The sequence below is a fragment of the Leptinotarsa decemlineata genome, unplaced genomic scaffold, assembly GCF_025532065.1.
Source record: "Leptinotarsa decemlineata unplaced genomic scaffold, Ldec_3_MD MMD2_tig00000505_RagTag_RagTag, whole genome shotgun sequence".
NCBI lineage: Eukaryota > Metazoa > Arthropoda > Insecta > Coleoptera > Chrysomelidae > Leptinotarsa > Leptinotarsa decemlineata.
The window spans coordinates 13,981,378-14,002,655 of record NW_027412549.1 but is presented as its reverse complement, the minus strand read 5'-3'; the positions used below and the strand labels follow the sequence as shown (position 1 = coordinate 14,002,655).

At 34.6% G+C, this 21,278-nt stretch overlaps 3 protein-coding genes across 3 annotated transcripts; 1 reads left to right on the top strand and 2 right to left on the bottom strand.

The window, feature by feature from the left end:
* Window positions 1–2,628: 2,628 nt before the first annotated feature.
* ND-23 (NADH dehydrogenase (ubiquinone) 23 kDa subunit) lies at window positions 2,629–4,515 on the top strand. The gene is made up of 4 exons (XM_023159439.2): window positions 2,629–2,763; window positions 2,968–3,090; window positions 3,147–3,361; window positions 4,198–4,515. The coding sequence occupies exons 1-4, from the start codon at window positions 2,721–2,723 to the stop codon at window positions 4,456–4,458; spliced, it is 642 nt and encodes a 213-aa protein (XP_023015207.1). The 5' UTR covers window positions 2,629–2,720; the 3' UTR covers window positions 4,459–4,515.
* A 1,571-nt stretch (window positions 4,516–6,086) lies between these two features.
* On the bottom strand, window positions 6,087–7,216 carry CHOp24 (transmembrane p24 trafficking protein CHOp24). Its single transcript, XM_023159440.2, has 3 exons — window positions 6,981–7,216; window positions 6,632–6,913; window positions 6,087–6,563 (listed from the first exon to the last, which is right to left on the bottom strand). Exons 1-3 carry the CDS (start codon window positions 7,108–7,110, stop codon window positions 6,373–6,375), a joined length of 603 nt encoding a protein of 200 aa, XP_023015208.1. The 5' UTR covers window positions 7,111–7,216; the 3' UTR covers window positions 6,087–6,372.
* Window positions 7,217–9,653: 2,437 nt separating this feature from the next.
* On the bottom strand, window positions 9,654–20,073 carry Rab35 (RAS oncogene family member Rab35). Its single transcript, XM_023159441.2, has 3 exons — window positions 19,889–20,073; window positions 19,528–19,827; window positions 9,654–11,268 (listed from the first exon to the last, which is right to left on the bottom strand). Exons 1-3 carry the CDS (start codon window positions 19,938–19,940, stop codon window positions 11,012–11,014), a joined length of 609 nt encoding a protein of 202 aa, XP_023015209.1. The 5' UTR covers window positions 19,941–20,073; the 3' UTR covers window positions 9,654–11,011.
* Window positions 20,074–21,278: the final 1,205 nt, after the last annotated feature.

The window sequence follows — 21,278 nt, the reverse complement described above, 5'->3', positions numbered from 1 at the left end:
GGCTTGATAGTGCGTGCAGGTACCTATCCGTGTGCTTCGATGTGTACCTACATCTAGGAATGATATCCGATGGTCCTGTTCAGTCTACTTGGTGAACTTGATGCTGGGGTGTTGAGTGTTCGAGTAGTCTAGGAAAAGGTTTAGATCGCCCCTTCTATGTTCCCAGATGACGAAGCTGTCATCCACGTAGTTGTAAGGTCGGTTTCAACTTCTCTTCAAAATGTTCGATGAAGAAGTTGGCTATCGCTGACCTAAGTAGGCTTCCCATCACCACGACATCTAATTGCTCATAGAAGTTTCCCCTCCATTAAAAGAAACTTCTAGTGAGATATGCTATGAAAAGTCCGACGATTTCATTCTGAAACAAGTAGACTAGCTCCCTCAGAGAGTATTCCAATGGAACGTTGGTAAACAAGGACACAACTTCGAAGCTGACCAGAATATCTGTCGGCTTCAGTCCCTAATTCAACCAACGAAGTCTGTCGAGTTCTTGACGAAGAAGTTCATCTTTCCCACATGAGGCCGGAGGAGTGAGGCAAGATGTTTCACCAGGTGGTAGGTGGGCGAGCCTGGGACACTGACTATTGGTCTCAGTGGTATGGTGTATTTATGTACCTTTGGAAGACCGTAGAGCATGTGGCCTAAATGGATTCAGTTCTGAGAATGGTTTCCTAAACGGCAGTGAGGAAGAAGACACTGAAAACCTCGGACACGAAAGCTTTAACCATTTTGTCAAAAACCTCTACCGGATGAAGAAGCGGAAGAATCAGTATCGTGACCACAAACCACTAGAGTAAGCAGTTTGTGATCGGGAATGCAAATATTCTGAGCAAGGCACGATCTCCGAAATGCAATATCCCGAAAAGAAAGATTGCAGCCTTAAAAAGTTTGAACTCTGATGAGGGTATTATGATACTTCCAGCGAACAAGGAAATGCCACGCTGTTTTTGAAAACGAAATAATATAACAGCAAATTTAAAGAACTAGACCTTTCAAACTACCGCAAATTCAAACAGGACCCAACACAATCAAATAAGTTGAGGAACGTTAACAAACTCATTAAATCTTCCTCACTGTTGGAAACCGTAATCATTCTCAGAATAGTCATCAACACCTTAGCGACAACAAGGGGTTGCTTGATTCTTTGATGACTCCTGCCTCCTACATGTACTTAAGGATGGATGAACCTTTGTCCTGCTTTGCGAAGAACAGTCGTCTGGGTGCTTGACGTATTAGCTTGGTATAGCCAGTATCGATCCGATGTTGAACTAAATCTGTTCGACCAAAGATTTTGCATTTCACAAACATGTCGGTTTCTTACTGTACGATTCGAGTTGTTTCGAATAGTTCTTCTTCAGAAGGAGTCAATGAGTTCCTTTGCGGGTTGTTGAGCACGCTGCTGAGGGACTTCGCCATCAATTCTGGCAATTTACACAATCGGTTCGCAAGTGCGTTCTACAGTGGAATGTTCTGGTTGTTAGAGTTTACAAGAGATCTGTCCAAGAACATTCCTACTTCAGTGCAGTTGGATGGCTCTATATTATTACTGTGCTCAAACCACCACATTTGGTCACAGTATTGGGCACATATTCAGTATGCTACTAAATTAATACCTCATTGTGTAAGATTCAGATTTAAATTTTTACTGGATAGTTAAAAGAAACAAGAATTCATTTTTCTGAACTCTCAGCATTTTTTTTACCACGTGTGCCCTATTGCTTTGTTTCTTGTTGGACCATTTGAATACATGCAACGAACTTTTCTTATTACTTATAACCCATAACTTTCTATTCCGTTAAGGCTTTCATCATAGAATACAAATGGAATAATGAGAACTACCATCGGCGAGGCCATCAGAGGAAGCTGGAGGGCGAGAGGTCAAGACGACATTGAAACAGCTATTTGAGTGCTTGAGATATATGGATGCGATGTTTTGGCATATGAACCAGGAACCAGGTGTTAATAACATCCCCCTGATGGCTCCGTAAGTCTCTGATCCATGAGTAGCTCACGAATTTCCAAATGACAAACATATCCTTGCAAAATTGCCTATCGAGTGCAAGACACATTTCACTCCAAATGATTAGGAGATGGCAAGAAGAAAAAAAATCAATGGAAGAATATAATCAGTGAAATATGAAAAAAACAATGAGAAATAATATTCAAAAATTAGACAAAAAATGAACAATGAGTATGGAAAAAAAAATATGTAAACACTAATTTGTTAAGAAAATAAATTTTCATTTTCCATTTTTAGCTGGTTCACCAGAATATTCCGGTTCTGGACTTTTTTGATATTTTCAACCTCACATTAACACATTTTTCAATTTCAGTTCTCATATATTTGAAAAATTGCAACTCCTATTACATTCACAACCATTTCTGTTAGGACACACTAGAAAACAGCTCTGACTTCTGTAGTACTTGTCATGTTACCTTAAGACCTAGTATCACTGGTCTCCTTTTTTTTAAATCCTTCAATTCCACGTCACAATTCAAATAAATGTGTTGTATCAATTATAAATAATGAAGAAACCACGAAAACTGATTCTTCACGCCCGTCAGTGCCCTCTCGCGGCAAACATTTTCGTGGTTGCCATCATTACAAAAATCGTGTTTCATTTCAAGGTCACGTAAAGTGAGTTCGGATATCTGCATTGTTTGTTAATCTATGATTAGCTGTCACTGTCGGTGATCAGTGACATAACTCTTATAATAAAATGAATTCTGTCTCTTTGAAATTATTTTCGTTATCTAAAACGGGTAAGAGTATTATTTTTCGGTAATGAAAAGCATAGTTCTCAAATACAAAATTCCTAATGTATACAATATTATTTTTTTATTTTCTTGCAACTTCCAGAAAAGTGTTTTCACAGTTCTGACAGAAGAAAAATCATTCCTTGAATTTTTTTCACACGAGCATTTAACACTAGAGATTCCAGGTGTAACTGCATATTCATTTTGCAGGCTCCAAATTTCTGAGGCCTTCCGCCTTAGTCCCTAATCAGAAATACTTGTCCAGCTCTCCAAAAGATGGTTACATTTATGTCAATGATAAGGCACCAAGCATGGCATTTAATGATATTACTGGTAAGTCAATTTTGAAGGTTTAATCTCTTCAATTTACTTTCAAACTTTAATTTCAGACCGTGCTGCACAAATAATGTTTTTCACTGAATTGTTCAGAGGATTTGGGGTGACTTTAGCTCATATTTTCAAGGAACCTGCAACAATCAACTATCCTTTTGAAAAAGGACCTTTGAGTCCTCGATTCAGGGGAGAACATGCTCTGAGGCGATACCCATCTGGAGAAGAACGTTGTATTGCTTGTAAACTATGTGAAGCAATATGCCCCGCACAAGTAACTATTTAAAAAAAACTTTATGAGAATCGATAAATGAACTGAGTTTTAACAATAGATAAAACTGACTGATGAACACTTTGATGTGAGATTTCCACTCCATTTTACGTACTTTCAAAATCTGACCTGATTACCAATTTCCTATTCAAACTAAATTTAATAAAGAGGAACAATTCAAATCTATTCGATCATTGAGCAATGAACCCGAAATTTCACATCTATTGATTTTTAAACAGTCTAAAAGGTTGAGTTGAACCTTTCTCTTCCAAATGGAATACATCATAATTGTGATTGAAGTAGTGCCCCTCTGTCAAAAGATGATTCACAAATTTCGAATTTGACTTTCTATGCAAAAAACTACTATTCTCTTTTATTCTTTTGGAAAAAGTTCTTCTGGTTTGTCCAATATAAAATTTATTACAAGAACGACAAGTCAACTTGTATACTCCCGATCTATCTGACACTGGAGTTTAATGAATGGACGTTTTTAATGAATCTATTCAAATTATAATTTGTGCTCTGGAGTAAATTTCTCTGAAAAACTATAGAGTATTTTAACTCTCAGTTTCCTGTCGACTAGAAGATTATTGATTGTATGTACAAGATGGTTAGGACTTCCCAAATCCAGCCTGGATATAAAATAAAATATTTTCAATGAGCCTTATTATGAAATGAAATATATTTTTGGATAACATTCAAATATAAATTCATTTCAAAACATTATTTTTGCTCTAGTAACAAAAATTCATTCCATTTCTAATGCTCAGAACTTATTGATCTAAACAATTTTTGTAATATTTTTTATGGATATCAGTTTTCTAATTTTTTTTTATCAGGCAATCACAATTGAAGCAGAAGAACGTGCAGATGGTTCAAGACGTACCACCCGCTATGACATTGATATGACCAAATGCATTTATTGTGGTTTTTGCCAGGAAGCTTGTCCAGTAGATGCGATTGTGGAAGGTCCTAATTTTGAGTTTTCTACTGAGACACACGAAGAATTGCTTTACAACAAGGAAAAGTTATTGAATAATGGTGATAAATGGGAGTCAGAGATAGCTGCAAATATTCATGCAGATCACCTCTATCGTTGATTTATTTTAAGATAATGTAAATAACTGTCTAGAGAATAAAATATATTTAGAAAGGTAGTGTTGTTACAATTTGCCCTTTGTAAAATACTCTGTAAATTACAAACTATATTTCTCTACTAAAACTGGAACTTCTGGCACTTTCCAACAAAATTTTGACCTCCGAATGGAACCTTGTAGAACATCCAACTCGAAATGAATGTGAGATGTGTGCGACTGACTGTGAAGAATTCAGAAAAGAAAAAAAACAAGATGGCTGCTTGGGGTATGGCGAAAAAACAAATATTGCGGCATGTAAACAGGACATTATATATATGAACAGATGAAGTGTGTAAGAGTGAGGTGGACGGCAATATGTGAGTATAGGAATGATAAGGTCAGCGTAGAGGGCAGAAAAAAACATGGTGGCATGCCAGAAAAGCACCAAGTCATATTAAATGAGATGGAAGGGATGCTGAATTGATATAAGAAGAAAACAATGGCGGCGTGCCAAAGGGTCACTATTAGTAATGATATATTGAAATCAAAGTAAGTTTGAATACTGTATCGAATCTGTGGTAAACTGGATTGGGTTCAGGTATGTTTTGAAACTGTTCGAGTTGTTTTTGTCCTTGAGGCCAAATGATTCTTGATTTTATCGAAGCTTTATTAAAAGTTAATCAAGGCATGCAAAAATCTTGATGAAAAATTATTTCAGATGAATGCAGCTCAAAGGAAATAAGATTTTGACTGATATCCTTATCAACTTTCTTCAAACGGGGCTATAAAAGGAACTTGGGAAAGCTGTACATATACAGTCCTTCAAAAACAAAACCCCGGCAAATTGAAAAAGCAAAAAGCCCCTTCCCAGGAGGAATGTTAGAATTTAAGTTTTTTTGGACATGTTTCACTTATTTACATTCTATACATATTTACAAAAATGATAAAAGGTTGCTGCCGACACATTTGTACCTACATAGAAAATGTTGAAAAGGAAAATAGTCTTACTGAAAACGAACCATTCTTATAGGATGTGGTGTACAAATTGTTGCAACTAAATTTTTTTAATTTTATTTTTGTAGTTCATGATGAAAAATATTTTTTCAACAAGTTCCATTGACAATTTGGTGAAACAAGGAAGAACAGCTTCCGCCACCTCTGCAGCCTTTTCAAATTCCTTGAATTTACTGATTCATTTCAATTTTTCCATTTTTTTTATACTTCATGCCGTAAATGGCATTGCCAATTTACTTATCTGAAGATGAACCACATATCACCAAAGTAAAAATCTTTCATTTCTTCAATATCATATTGATTTAACATACAGATGTTTGCCGTTAGCAAAGTATGTTCAACTAACTACATATATCAACTGATGGGATAAAAATTGCAATTGTATTATTAAACCAACAGTATCATTCTAGCAATATAATTCTACATGTGAAAATAAAAATTTCACTCTGTTCTGAAGCCTAGCCACTGTTATATTATTAAATTACAGTTACAGTCAAATATTACAAGACTAGAGTTTATGGAACAGTCTCTAATATGGGAGATGTGGCACCATACATTTTCATAAATACTAGCAGTTTGTAGAGATATAAATTATGACTGTTACACTTTCTTGAAAATATGCAGTAATAGTAAAAAAACCCTGATATGGGAAATTTATTATACAAAAATTAACAAACTGAAATCCAGAACACCCAACACAATATTCAAACATTCAATTATGAAGATTTGATTCATATTTATATGTGTATCTCATGATCAAAAGTTAATTATTTATGTACAAGAATCTTCAGAAGTACTAGATGAATAATAAAGTACTAGTTTTCGAAACTGACCGAAATTTGAAAGATTTTAAAATTATTTCCAAAACCAACAGTGAATATCGAGATTACATAGAGAACGATCCAAAGCAGACCTCTTTCATTATTATACCACTCGTCGCACTTCAAAAAACCGTTTGAGGTAATAGACTTGACCTACAGTCATAGCTACCAGAATAAGAGCTTCAAAAAAGGACCACATAACAACACGTGAATTGGTACTTTCGTTGATGCTGCGATGAATACGGTCACGAACTTGCATATACTCTTGTTCCTGTTTAACTCCGCCGAGAGATCCTGCAAAAAAAATGAGATAGAAGATGTTGGATCTTGTGTTATTTCATATATTATTCAGATTATATTACCACTCAGTTCTTTAATCATTTCTTCCAGTTTATTGGTTGTTTCTCCTTCCTGTGTTTCTGATTTAGGAGATTCCCCAACTGCCATGTTGAACATCACAACTTTGGGAGTCATTGTTGACATTTTGTTAGAGAAACAATAAGTATAAACACCCTTAGTATGGGCAGCAAAGGTATATTTTCCGGACGTTTCTCTCTCTCCTTGATATATATTTTTACCATCTGGTCCTATGATACGTACATCTATATCTAAGAAGCCTCCTTCAGCTATCTCAAATGTAAGGCCTTAAATACAAAATCTTCTCAATTATGATATCAGAACAAACTCTAAGGAAATAGAAAAGGATCATACCCATTTTTGTGCCAGCCTCCACTCTGTCAAAGAAACATTCTTCAGCATGTGCATCGACTGTTATAAAATAAGCTTTGCATTGGTTTACACAAAAATATAACAATAATATAATATATGTAATTCTAGTCATTATATAGTTTGCGAATAATTTTTAACAGAACTATGTTTTGATTTGAGCCACGTAACCTCCTATTTCGTATAACATGTACTAGGGACACAGAACACCCTAATTAGTTAGTAGTTAGGGTGTTCTGTACTAGGGACTAGTGACCAGTGTTGCCACTTTTTTTTTGTTAACAAAATTTAGATAATTTGAAATTCAGTACCTAGACGTATTTGGCTTAGACTTGATAAGTAACAGGTAGGTTCACATAAACTATTTGAAAACGGTGAACTGTGTAAACTGTAGCAAAAAAACAGAACAACCGAATCGAAAACGTAATACATTGTGATTCGGCATAACAATTCGATAAAAAATAATAATAGATTTATTACGAAAGTGAAAAGTGACAGACTGAAAACTCGTTAGGATTGTTCTGGTCACCGACATAGTTCGGAAACTTATTAGGTGTGTTTAGGATAATTTTTGCATACTATTTTTGGATTGTCATCAATGTTTTTCTGAATTGAAGTAAAAGAAGGTGATGTTTGACAATTGTCAATTTTTCGCATATCATAAATTGATGGTGTGTGACATTGTCCGGAAGCAACTCCACGAATTCATACTCCGGAGTGGGAGTCAGAATAATGAACATATTCCGGAAACGTGCATATTATATGCTCAAGTTTAGGTGAAAACATCACACGCCTCTCATGGGAACCTACAAATTTATAGGTCCGTGTGGCAGATACCCGACGGAAAAACAACAGCTAACTGAGCTAATGCCACGCAGAAAGCTGACATAAAACATATAAGCTCCTGTGCAACGTCTTCCATTTGGAAGATTCGCTGCAAGTAACTTTCTATATAGGAAGTCACTGGACCAACATATGAAGCTACCGCGCAGCGAAACAGTGTATTTATATTTTGAAGTTTTATTTTTTAGAATACGTTAATAAAACACATTTTTTAATTGTTTTTACTATTAATTTATTTTTCAGTTATCGCTCGAGATAATCCTTAATCTGTTCATTCCTTTGGTGCACCTTTGTTGCATGGTCGGTCCCTATATTGGTTCAAGCACCACCAAACTATTTCTACCCTTAACCGAGTTAGAACCCTTTAAAATTACCACGGCTGCCATCTTGAAATTAGAATGACGTCATTTAATTTTTTTCATTTTTTCACCAATGCCTTTCATTCTTGGAACGCATATTATGAAGTTGCAAACAAAAACTAGTTCGCCATCCTAGGAGACTCGCCATATTGGATTTAGAGTGGTGTAATGTTAGTTTTCATATTTTTTTCAGCACACTAGTTCAATTGATATTCATATATTGAGGGTGCATAAAAACCAAGTTCACCGTCTTTCTTAGGCACTCCGCCGTATTCGAGTGACGTCACGTTATTTTTCCTACTCTTTTTAGCAAACCCTTTCATTCATTGGATACCAATATTATGAAGGTGCATAAAAACATTGTATATTTATACAAAGATAAAAACTAGTCAATTTTGGGCAATTTGTTATATGGAATTATAGTAACGTCATGCTATTTTTCGTATTCTTCAGCAAATGTTTCAATTTAAATCTTTTTTCAAGACCATGTAGACTCAAAGATTTTGGCTTCTATTTGTCCATCTTCATACAAAAAATGTGGGCTATAAATTTCAAAATTAATCATTACAAAGTATAGACCATGCAAAGAAGTAACTTTCATACACAAATTGGAAGAAAAAGCTCTTTCGAAACAACTACTTTCATACAAACATTGAATTACAGGAAGATTGCAACACAATCCAGTATATAAAAAAAGGTAAAATTTTATTTAGATGAAACACTTATTTTTCCCAATGGTGGAACATCCGATGTTTCGAAATAAAATATTTGCCTTGCTTGTAGAAAGCCAAAACCTTTATCTCTCCTGAAAATATACCCCTTTCAATTTGAACAAGATTCTTAATTATGTTCTAAGAATTAGAAGACTTCTCACCTACTATTTTGTAATGTAGTATAATCGGTTACAACCATCGATCAGAGGATTTTACCTATTCTGAAATCAGAAACTATCTCATTTAACTTCAATAGAAAGCCGACTTGATAAAAATGACCGTCCACCATCAAGACTTCTGAGACTGACGAACAACTTTCGGTGTATCCAAACGAGGTTTAAGATGTACAAATCACTGTTCTCTTGAATAGTTTGCATAACTAGGTCTTTTTTTTATTAGTTAGTAATAGTTATTTGTTGTATAATCATTGTGCCTCGTATCCTTTGTAACATTTAGTAATTGTAAAGGGTTGAACACCATCTAATGAAATAAAGAAATAAATCTAAATTTTTTGAGAAGAATGAAAATTCAACTCATTTTTTGAACAGGGTATATGTAATATACTTAAAAATGAATCCTTAATTTCATTCTAGTTCCTAATATAACTAGATTGGTTTTTATGTCAAAAAATAGGCCACTTTGAAAAACTACCAGTGAAACAATACGTTTGATTTTTTTCATTACAATAATGGAACAGGTATATTTCAAAAACGGAAAAGTCTCAGCAATAAAATGAAAAGTAATTTTCTTCACAACAAATATACATTTTTATTTAATAATAAACAGAATACACACATTTTCAAGACTCGACTTAAATTTAATGTTGAATGACAATTTTGATAAATATAATCATCAGTACTGTCAATGATTTTGATAAAAAAATTATGATATGTTTTCATAAAAAATCGAATTATAAACCCAAGAAAATTAATCAATAAAAACTTATATAGGATAATTTATAAATTGAGAGGACATATTATCAAAAAAGGGAAAGACAATGGAAGATGCTGTTACTATACAACTGAGAACCAACATTTGCCAATTATTTGTACAAATACACATATTTTCCTATCACTCAAAAACAAAATTTACTCAATATAAAAAGTAGAAACATGTAAATGTTAGGAGCTCTCTGAAAATCATGACTGATTTTTTGGTGACAATAGGAAAAAGTGTTTTGAAATCGGAAAATTTTGAAAATATTGGTATTTAAAAGTATATGTTTTTGATAACAAGAACTTAGTATTGGGAAAACAATCAATCTTTTCAAAAAATGATTGTTTCCTTAATTGATTATTTTCATTATTAACATTCACTACTTCGGCAAAATATTTGAGAAAGAATTAAAAAATCGAAGGTATATTTTCAGAAGCCTTGTGAATTTTTCAACACATTCAAATATTCAGCGTGGTATTAGCCAGGGAAGAACCTACGGTGTACTTAGTTGGAAGATGGATATTTCAAAATATTAATTTTCTAGTACATATTTGTGGAAACTTCTGCAATTTAACATACTCGTAGTTATATGTTTCAACTCAGGATATTTCAGAGAGTTCAGTCACATGAACGACAGGTTCCGAATTTATATACTTATATTTTTTGGTCATAGTGCAGATTTAATGAAAAAACTGGTGGAATATAGAATACTTCAAAAGTATTATTTATAAAAAATTCAAGAGTAAAAACCTGGTTTTATTTTAATGGAATGTTAGGAACACATAACAAAAAACTTCATATATAAACGCTGAACCTGTTACTGGTTGACTACAACAACAGCAGTTTCACATCTATCAATTTTCATCTAGATAGTATATAATCAATTCCTACCAATTAAAGTGCCGACCGAAATAATATCAAATATTTTATGGAAACCTTGAAAACATTACAACGTACATTGATAGATGCACAACTTCTACAAATCAATCAAAATAACTTCTTTATTTTTGTTAATTAAAATATTCTTATATATTTACACATTATGGTTATATACAGGGTGTCCTAAAATATTTTTCCGGTACTTGAATCGTTGTAAGACTTTTCGAAATATGTCATGATTCCCCCAAAAAAATCTGAACGATTTTTGAAATAAAAAATTGCACCGCTAACAACATTTATTCTTTTTACCCTGCTTGTTAGTTTTTCTTAAATTGACAGTATCGTTTTGCGTTACATTCTGCCTTTCTATCAATTCTAATTTTGATCTCAGCACCAATCGTGTGATTGAAAGGAACATTTCTTCTACATTTATGTTATCTTTTGCTGACGTTTCAAACAACTGAATGTTCATAGTGTCAGCAAAACGTTGAGCATCTTCTGTCAGAACAACCTTACGTTCCGGAGTATCATTTTTATTTCCAACTGAAAAAAAGAAGATTGATATTAAAACATTTGACTATTCAAGAGAAGTGGAATACAAACAATATATTTTTCTGATTGATTCGGCCGTTACTTGATAAAGATCCACAGTAATTTCATAAACTATGCCTTACGATTCGATCTTCACAAACTTCATTTCCAAAAATATATCACGACATGTTTCGCTATCACAGTAGCTTTTTCGTGGTGGCAAACGATTTTGCCATGTTTTATTTAAAAAAAAAAAATCAAAATTCGACAACCCTCAGAAGTCGAAACTTGTGCGAGTTAAGGACTAACGAGGTCTTACCTTTTAAGGTGTGATTCCTAACACGGGTTGGACGATAGCGAGTGAAAATCGATTGTTCAGCCTGTGGCTTAAACCGTCGACAGACACATTGGCCGAGTGACTGCTTCGAACCTGACCTGAACGAATCACTTTGTTTGAATTGAAAGGGTAAATTTTCAGCCTTTTTTGCAGTTTGTGTCTGAAAATCACTTCTATGCACGATCTACATATCTTTTTTGTGATATTGATGATTTATTCATTTTGTGGAAATTCATCTTCAATTAAATGATATAGATATAGAAATAAAATACTTTGTCTTTCCTGGAACGGCGAACTGGACGGATGTACCAATAACACCCTCACAATATGACTGGCAATATGCTAGTACAGTAATTGTTGAGGACAAAATAAGATGGGCTATATCGGGCTATTCCCCCTTCAAGTCACCAGGGCCTGACGGTATAAGACCAACCCTACTTCAGTGGGGACTGGACACTCTTATGCCACACCTGGTTGGAATATTCAGAGCCTCTCTAGCTCTGAGGTATATTCCCAGTAAGTGGAGAGAAGTAAGAGTAGTATTTATACCCAAACCAGGTAGGATGGACTACACCCTACCAAAAGCATTCCGACCAATTAGTCTCACATCGTTTTTCTTAAAAACCATGGAGAGGCTATGTGAGCGGTTCATAAGAGATGAAGTACTTGTTAACAACCCACTTCATCCAAATCAGCATGCATATACCCCGGGAAGGTCTACTGATTCGGCCCTTCACCATGTGATTGGCAGAATCGAGAGATCATTGGACAACAAAGAATCCACCCTAGGTATATTCATAGATATTGAGGGAGCGTTTGATAAAACAACCTTTCCAACAATTACCCAGCAACTACACTCCAGGAATGTACCCCTGGTAGTAGGAGAATGGATACTCCAGATGCTCTCTAGCCGAGCAATAAGTATTAATGTAGAAGACATCACAGTTAAAGGACTGGTCATGAGGGGATGTCCACAGGGAGGGGTCTTATCACCCCTTCTCTGGAACATAGTTCTGGATACCCTAATTAATCACCTTAACAAAAATGGATTCTACACAATTGCATACGCAGATGACATAGTTATCTTGCACACCGGCAAATTTGTAAACACACTGTGCGATAGAGCGCAGGATGGGCTCAAATTGATAGAAACGTGGTGTAAGGAACACTCACTGTCGATCAATCCCAAGAAGACTGAGATGGTCCTTTTCACCAGGAAAAGAAGTTTAACGGGCTTAAAACCTCCCGAAATCTTCAAAAGCCAACTAAACTTCTCTGAAGAGGTGAAATACCTTGGTATTATCCTCGACAAGAAGCTAACATGGAACTCTCATCTACACAGTAGAGCAAAAAGAGCATACGTGGCTTATGAGCAATGTCGGAGGACAGTGGGACGCGCATGGGGTCTTTCACCCCGTGTAGTCGCCTGGATCTACACTGCAATAATAAGACCTATGTTAACGTATGGAGCCATTGCATGGGGACCGAAAGTTCTACAAGCAACGGCCATCCAAAAATTATATCAAATACAGCGACTGGCTTGTTTAAACATCACAGGAGCCATGAGAACAACACCAACCGCGGCAATGGAAGTAATCACGGGTCTAACCCCTCTGGACCTGTACGTTAAGGAGGTTGCGTTAATGGCCATAGTACGATTGCACACGGCTGGTGTAAACCTAGAAGTAGGAATGGGTCGATTGAGGCTGGGCCTATGGCGGGAAGCGCTTACTGCGCAACCTCTGCTGCAGGCAACAAGTGATGCAATTGAACCCAGGTTTATGTTTAATAAACCCTACAAAATACAAATTAAGCAGAACACAGAGTCAGATGCTACAAATGCAATACGGATTTATACAGATGGCTCAAAAACCAAAGAAGGTTCAGGATGTGAAGTGTACTCCAGATCACTAAGCCTAAGGATTAAATGGGGAATGGGAAGAAATACCAGCGTGGTCCAAACAGAACTGGCTGGTATCTCAATCGCCACAGAAGAAATAACCAAGAAAAATTTCTGGCAAAAACATAACAATCTGCACTGATAGCAGACAAGCACTATTAGCCTTGAACAGACACCGTGTTACTTCAGGGCTAGCACTAGAGTGCCACCAAGATTTAGCCAAAGCCTCGGTAGATAATAACATTATCCTGAGGTGGGTTAAAGGACACGAAAGAAGTAAAGGTAATCACATTGCCGACTCTTTAGCCAAGGAAGCGGCTGGACTAAGAATTTTAGGACCAAGTGGCACCCACGGCCTGATGACTTCGACAATTGCGGAACTAGTCAAATGTTACACCCATGCTCAATCTTTAAAGAGATGGGATGAAATCAAAGGATGTAATCTTGCCAGGATCACCTTGGGCGACCCTGGGAAGCTGGCGCCGAAGAAATATCTGACGATGACCAGGAAAAATCTACGCCTTACAGTAGGATTTCTGACTGGCCACTGTCAGCTGAGGAAACACCTACATAATATGGGGCTAGTGGACACACTAGGATGTGTGAACAGGAAGATGAGACTGTCAGGCATGTCCTGTGCGAGTGCCCGGAGTTATCGTCAATAAGAGAGTGTGTGTTCGGCGAGTCTTGGCCTACACCTGCCGATATAAAGGAGATGTCTCCCAGCGACCTGTCCACTTTCCTGGAAAGGACAGGATGGACGACGACCTAGGAGGACAACTCCTCGGGAGGATGTACAATGGGTCACATGTGGCCTAAGTGCGTGGGCTTACACTCACCCTCCCTACTCTACAGATACAGATACTTTGTCTAATTTCCACTTACTTAATGTATTGATATTAATACGACCAAGGTTTCAGTTTTTACACCATTCTCAAGTATTCTAACACTAAATTCAAACTACATAAACTTCAAACTGTGATTAATGGCGTTGTCATCTTTATAAATTCAAAAGTGGAGACCAGAAATCTGTTTGTTCGTTAAGGGTTCTATATTTTGAGTTTTTAGTTGATTTATTGATTTCCATGGCTTCCAACAAATTCATTTTCCTTCCTTTACTACATGTATGTAAGATTTTGAGGTTTTTCTTACTTATTTTGTGGTGTGTTTCTTATAGATGTTTGTACATAGAAGATTTTTTGTCTACACCGATGTGTTCACGGAATTTTACTTTGAAATTTCAGCCGGTCTGGCCTGTATATACTGCAGAGCATTCACTACATTCTATTCTATATATGCCAGATTTCTTCATTCTGTCACGTCTAGATTTTACATTAAATATGATTTTGCCTAAATTATATATTATAATAAAAGATTTTATTATGTTGAATTTGGAAAAGTCATAAGTAATAATAATTTAGTCAAAATCATATTTAACGCAAAACCTAGACGTGACAGAATGAAGAAATCTGGCATATATAGAATAGAATGTAGTGAATACTCTGCAGTATATACAGGCCAGACCGGTGGAAATTTCGAAATAAGACTTCGTGAACACATCGGAGTAGACAAAAAATCTTCTATGTACGAACATCTACAAGAAACACACCACAAAATAAGAAAGGAAACCTCAAAATCTTACATACATGTAGTGAAGGAAGGAAAATGAATTTGTTGAAAGCCATGGAAATTAGTAAATCAACTAAAAACTCAAAATATAGAACCCTTAACGAACAAACAGATTTCTGGTCTCCACTTTTGAATTTATAAAGATGACAACGCCATTAATCACAGTTTGAAGTTTATGTAGTTTGAATTCAGTGTTAGAATACTTGAGAATGGTGTAAAAACTGAAACCTTGGTCGTATTAATATCAATACATTAAGTAAGTGGAAATTAGACAAAGTATCTGTATCTGTAGAGTAGGGAGGGTGAGTGTAAGCCCACGCACTTAGGCCACATGTGACCCATTGTACATCCTCCCGAGGAGTTGTCCTCCTAGGTCGTCGTCCATCTTCTATGTACGAACATCTACAAGAAACACACCACAAAATAAGAAAGGAAACCTCAAAATCTTACATACATGTAGTGAAGGAAGGAAAATGAATTTGTTGAAAGCCATGGAAATTAATAAATCAGAGTATATATATATATATATATATATATATATATATATATATATATATATATATATATATATACTCTGATATTTCTCTTAGGTCAGTAGTGTTAGAATATTTGAGAATGGTGTAAAAACCGAAACTTTGGTCGTATTAATATCAATACATTAAATAAGTGGAAATTAGACAAAGTATTTTATTTCTATATCTATATCATTTCACTGCATACCTTTGTAAAGAGTTTATTTTGAAATTAATTGGTTTCTTTGAAGGTGGTTGACAATGTTTCGTGGTGTACTTCATCAGTTCGAACTTCCATTGTCTAATATAATATAAATTGATTTGAAATCCCTGAAAGAATCTGTAAAAAATTAAAAATAAAAGATTAACTGAAAAATAACAATTCTATTAAACAAAAAACTGAAGTTACAAAGAAATAACATACAAGCAACAACCAAAAAAATTTAAAAAAATGAAATATTAGTACAAGCTGAAAATTAAAAAAAATATTGACAAGAAATGAAAATTAAAAATTAAAAGATTCCGAACCAAGTTACGTCACGTTTCGATTGTTAGTATCCACAATCGTCTTCGGGTGATAACAGTTACCCCTTGTTAATATTTTTCAACTTTCAGCTTGTATTAATATTTCAATTTTTTCTAATTTGTTGGTTGTTGCTTGAAGGTTATTTCTTTATAATTTCAGTTTTTTGTTTAATAGAATTGTTATTTTTCGGTATAATCTTTTTTGAATTTTTTACAGATTCTTTCAGGGATTTCAAATCAATTTATATTATATTAGACCAGGGGTCTCCAAACTTTGAAGCCTTCGGGTCATAATGATTTTTTCAGTTTGTTCCAAGGGCCAATTTCTGCCCTCAACTATATTTCTAGACTAGGATAGTCGCAAAGTGCGTGACTTAAGCAAACTTACGCTTTTTTTGCATTTCAATTATTATTGTGTATTGTGACACTTAACGACATCTAGTGATGAGTAGTGGTACTATGTACTATCTTTTTCAGCTACCCGCTAGGTGGCATTAGGTGTAATTAAATTTTTGGAATTACCGCGTTGGTTTGAGAAAGTTCTGATTCTAGCTAGTATATTCCGATCACCTCGAGATGGCAGTAATAATTGCATATAAAAAGGCTAGCGGCGCAACTGCGAGTTAGTCTGCGTAGGAAAGGCGAAGGAATCGAAACTGTCTATTGCAAAATAAAGTAACACCCGTCAATAAAAGTATTTTGATTTGACTTATTGTTTTTATGTGTGATTTGTTAGTATGGAAAAGAAGCGAAAAATCGACAGTGAATGCAGAACGTTCCAAGAAAAATGGAACTTTCAGTATTTTGTGATTGAATCCAGTAATACGGCGCTATGTTTAATTTGTAATGAAACCATAGCTGTTCTAAAAGACTATAACACTATGAATCGAAACATCTTCAAGGTTACTCCAAGTATACAGGAAGTTGCGGAAGGAAAAATTTGAAGCTTTGAAACGCGGACTCAAATCGCAGCAATCTTTGTTTGCCAAAGCGAATACTGAACAAAAGTCTGCAACTCGCGCCAGCTTTCATGTGGCTCTTGAAATCGGAAAACGTGGCAAACCATTCACCGATGGAGAAATGATAAAAATTTCAATTTAAACAAGATTTTTATGTTTCATAAACTACAGCGAAACACGTCGTGATATTTTGTAAATAAAGTTTATGAAGATCACAAATCGTGAGGTGTAGTTTATGAAATTACTATGGATCTTCATCAAGTAAGGGTCGAATCAATCAGAGGATTCTTATGGCTGGGATTAAGTCAAATTAGCGGATGAATGTCATTAAGTACTGCCATCGATGACATGAGTGGATTAAACTCATTCGTGACATAAGGTCGTAATTGTATGAATGAATTGAGTGCTTCATCTTATGTCTGTAATCTTTGAAATAATGCAGCGAAGAAAATAACCCTACAATGGTCAATAAATTTCAACATGTAGCAGGCCTGCATTATCTGGGGAAATCTCCTTAGCTCATACATATTTGTCTTTAGCTCGTGTACTACTTTTTGAGACAGTTTGTCTTATGCACAAAAATCGTAGGAACGACATTAAAATATAAATTTACAATATAACTCTTACCATCAAGATATCACAAAACATGAGCTCCAAGCTTTACTACTTATTTATTCATCTTTTTTGGATATCAAATATTTAATAGTAATGAACAGTTTTCTGTTTATTACTATTTAATTTATATTCTTACACTGACTCACCATGATTGGCGGGTTTTGATAACTTTTGAGCCATCGGTTATGGATAAAGCCAACAGGAGTCCTACATATGATCTGTGACCATAAGAATAAAGGCACGGCCTGATCTATTTTTAAGGTCTAAATAGAATTAGCGAGTAACCCTTTATGATTTTTCGATTATTCATGCTTCGTTTATTTGATCTGAATGTATTTCATTTATTTTCATTCATTTTATACAAACTCTACAGGTCATGGCCCAGTTACAGAGTAGAAAAGGTTATCATCACAAATAGATTTGTACATACAACAAAATGACAAAAAAGTAAAAAAAAATTCAACAAGAGTTATACAATTTTATACAACCTATTTCTAAATCTAGCAAGATTTTGGAAGAAGATATAACAGTCATTTTGTACAGTATTATAGGCATTGCACATAGCATTTGTGCCACATCTCGCTATATAGTAAAAAAAAAATTATTTAGCTTTTTTGCTCTCATTCACAGACTAGTTCATTATTTAAGTCTCAAACCAATTCAGCAAGCAACGATTACATGGTATTCAGATTTTATATGCTGCGTTTACTTGATATGACTATATTTCATGTTTTCATTCATATTGTTTATTATTTTTGCTCTCAAACATAGCGAGATCTATTTTTCAAGGCCTGAACAGAATTAGCATACAATTATTTCTATTCAAAACTTTTCCCACACCATGAACGAAACACTATCTCTCGATGCACATTTTGCTAACCAAGTAATCAGGAGATTACTGAAACTAAGTTATTTTACACCAGAGGTTCCACATTCTACCTAGAATTTTATGTTTTTCGAATTCTCCATATTCCCAAAACATCGGGAAGAATGTATTGGTAGTGTTGGTACCTACCTACCTACCTTTCAACATCTATGGCAATTTCATGATATTCATTTTCTCCCTGTTGCTATTATAATAAATCAGACCTTATATTTCTTTCTGGAATACTTACGGAATATATAGATTTTAACTTATCCTTTGGACAAAGAACAAAATCGATTGGTAATAATTTTTTTTACTTAAAATAATATTAACTCGTCAAAATCAGTGACTTTGTTTCTAGCATTGCCTCTAGCCTAAATTAATAATTCATTTTCTCTTAAATGTATTTACCAGTTCAAAATAAATAATAGAACAATAGACTTGCACACCACTGGATGGTCAGGAATGTTCTGGCAGCTATCTTCCACTGCCAACTTCACATTGCTATCTACTGAAAATAATCTTCCCTCACCAGAGCGTCTCTGACGCGATTCCTATAATGCGAAAAGCAAAAAGACAGTGTTTTTGTTCTGGTGAGAAAAACGTTTTTTCAATAGATTCATTTTATGCTAGAGGTTCCAAATTATATGTATCAATTTCACTCTGCTTGATGCAGGGCCTGTCGGGAAGTGCCTGTACCATCACACACTTGATGTAGTAATAAAAAAGTATCTGTATTGCCTCAAATCTGTTGTGGGAAATAGTATTTATGAAAATTAATAAAACTAATCACCACCTACCGTCAGGAAAATAACAAGTCAATAACCCTAAATACATTTTCAAAAAAGTATCTGCTCTCCAATAATAAGAAAATGATATGAATGATTTAAACTTCATTTGCACCCTATGTACGTATTTTGGTTTCTTACCTAAAACTTTATTCACTAGATCACAGTTCTGTTCGATTTCGTGAAGCCACCTCTTAACATTAGCGAAACTCTCTCCATTGGTTACATCATACACAACAATAACACCATGTGTACCCCTATAGTATGTGCTGGTAATGGTTCTAAATCTTTCCTGGCCTGCAGTATCCCATATTTGTAGCTTAACTTTTTGTCCATTAACAACAACGGTTTTGATTTTGAAATCTACTCCTATGGTAGTTATGTAGCTTCCAGTGAATGTATTGTCTGAGAACCTGAGTAGTAAGGAACTTTTACCTACACCTGGAAGTTGAATTTTCATTATCAAAAACGTTAATTAAACCCCGCCCACAATTTTACTTACCACTGTCCCCTATTATAAGTAATTTGAATAAATGATCATAATCTCTAGCCATTACTAATGTCTTGCTTAATTTTTTATTTTTCAAGCATTAATGAAATTTCTCATTGATAAATCTGAACAATTTGTTTAAAAACAAGAACCTTCCAATAATTCACCTGTCAAATATTCCATGAGTGCCACAGGGAACGTTGCCGCTTTTCCATTCAATTAGAACAATTAGGCGAGTTCCTGAATTTACCAGATTTCTATGGATTGCTTCAACACATATAAACTCGCTAACGTTTTCAATCCATAGATATTATCGTTGTTTGGATAGAAATAAGAATATTATAATATTAAAGTGTAGATCACTCGGTGGATTCGTTGAATTCGTGAAATCAAGAATTCGTTTACTCAGCATAATCCCCAGAGTGGTGCATATTTGGTACTTTTCAGACACCAATCACTTAAAAACAACATTTCAATTTCAGATTACAATAATTTATTTTCTTCACAAATTTCCGGTATTCTATTTTGTCAATGATATCTCATTTTCAACAGAATTTCTGTTTTAACTAACTTATCAGTATATTTCGGTCCTATTTTTTGATAACGTTTCGATATTTCATTAATTTCAATTTTATTTTTTTTTCCATAGATTTCAAATCGGTCAACACTTTTTACCCATTAGAAGTCCGGACCTGTAAAATTCACAGAAAAATGGTCAAACATAATCAATTGTATTGTTAACTAATCAAAACCATATCTCCTCATTAGGATGATTTCCAAATTATTTGCTTTCGTATGCAATGTAATTAAACATCGAATCACAAAAATATTTGCTTTTGAATATATATACTGTCATAATCTGTGTGATTTATTTGAGACACTACAGAATGAGGAAATAAAGTGAGTAAAGTGGCTGAACTAATCCCTTATCCTTACGGAATTTTTTTTTACGAATGTCAATATATCAAGATGCATAGAATATCCTTCGCGTGATCACTTGGCCTCTCTTCAATGCAAAATATTCCGTCCAAAACACTCTCGATGAAGAAATAATAAAGAGATCCCATTATTTTCAGCGTTGAAAAATGGCACTGTTTAATAATGTCAAGTTGGTACTTCAAATTTCAGTGTTATTTATATTTAGGAACGAATTAATATCAGATGAAAAACTTCTACTACATCAAAGTCCATGAATAAAATACAAACGAAATGTTTCGATTCTTGTTTCACCCTTCAATATGTGTACAAAGTTGGGTAAATTTTATTTCTCGCGTCGCATCGGGAGTTTTTGTCAAAACAAAAGTGAATCTGTTCAATTATCAGGGTTCCTTAATTGAATAGAACTGGCCGATACTTGATGAAAATCCATATTTAAAAAATAATAAATAGAGTTTATTCTATG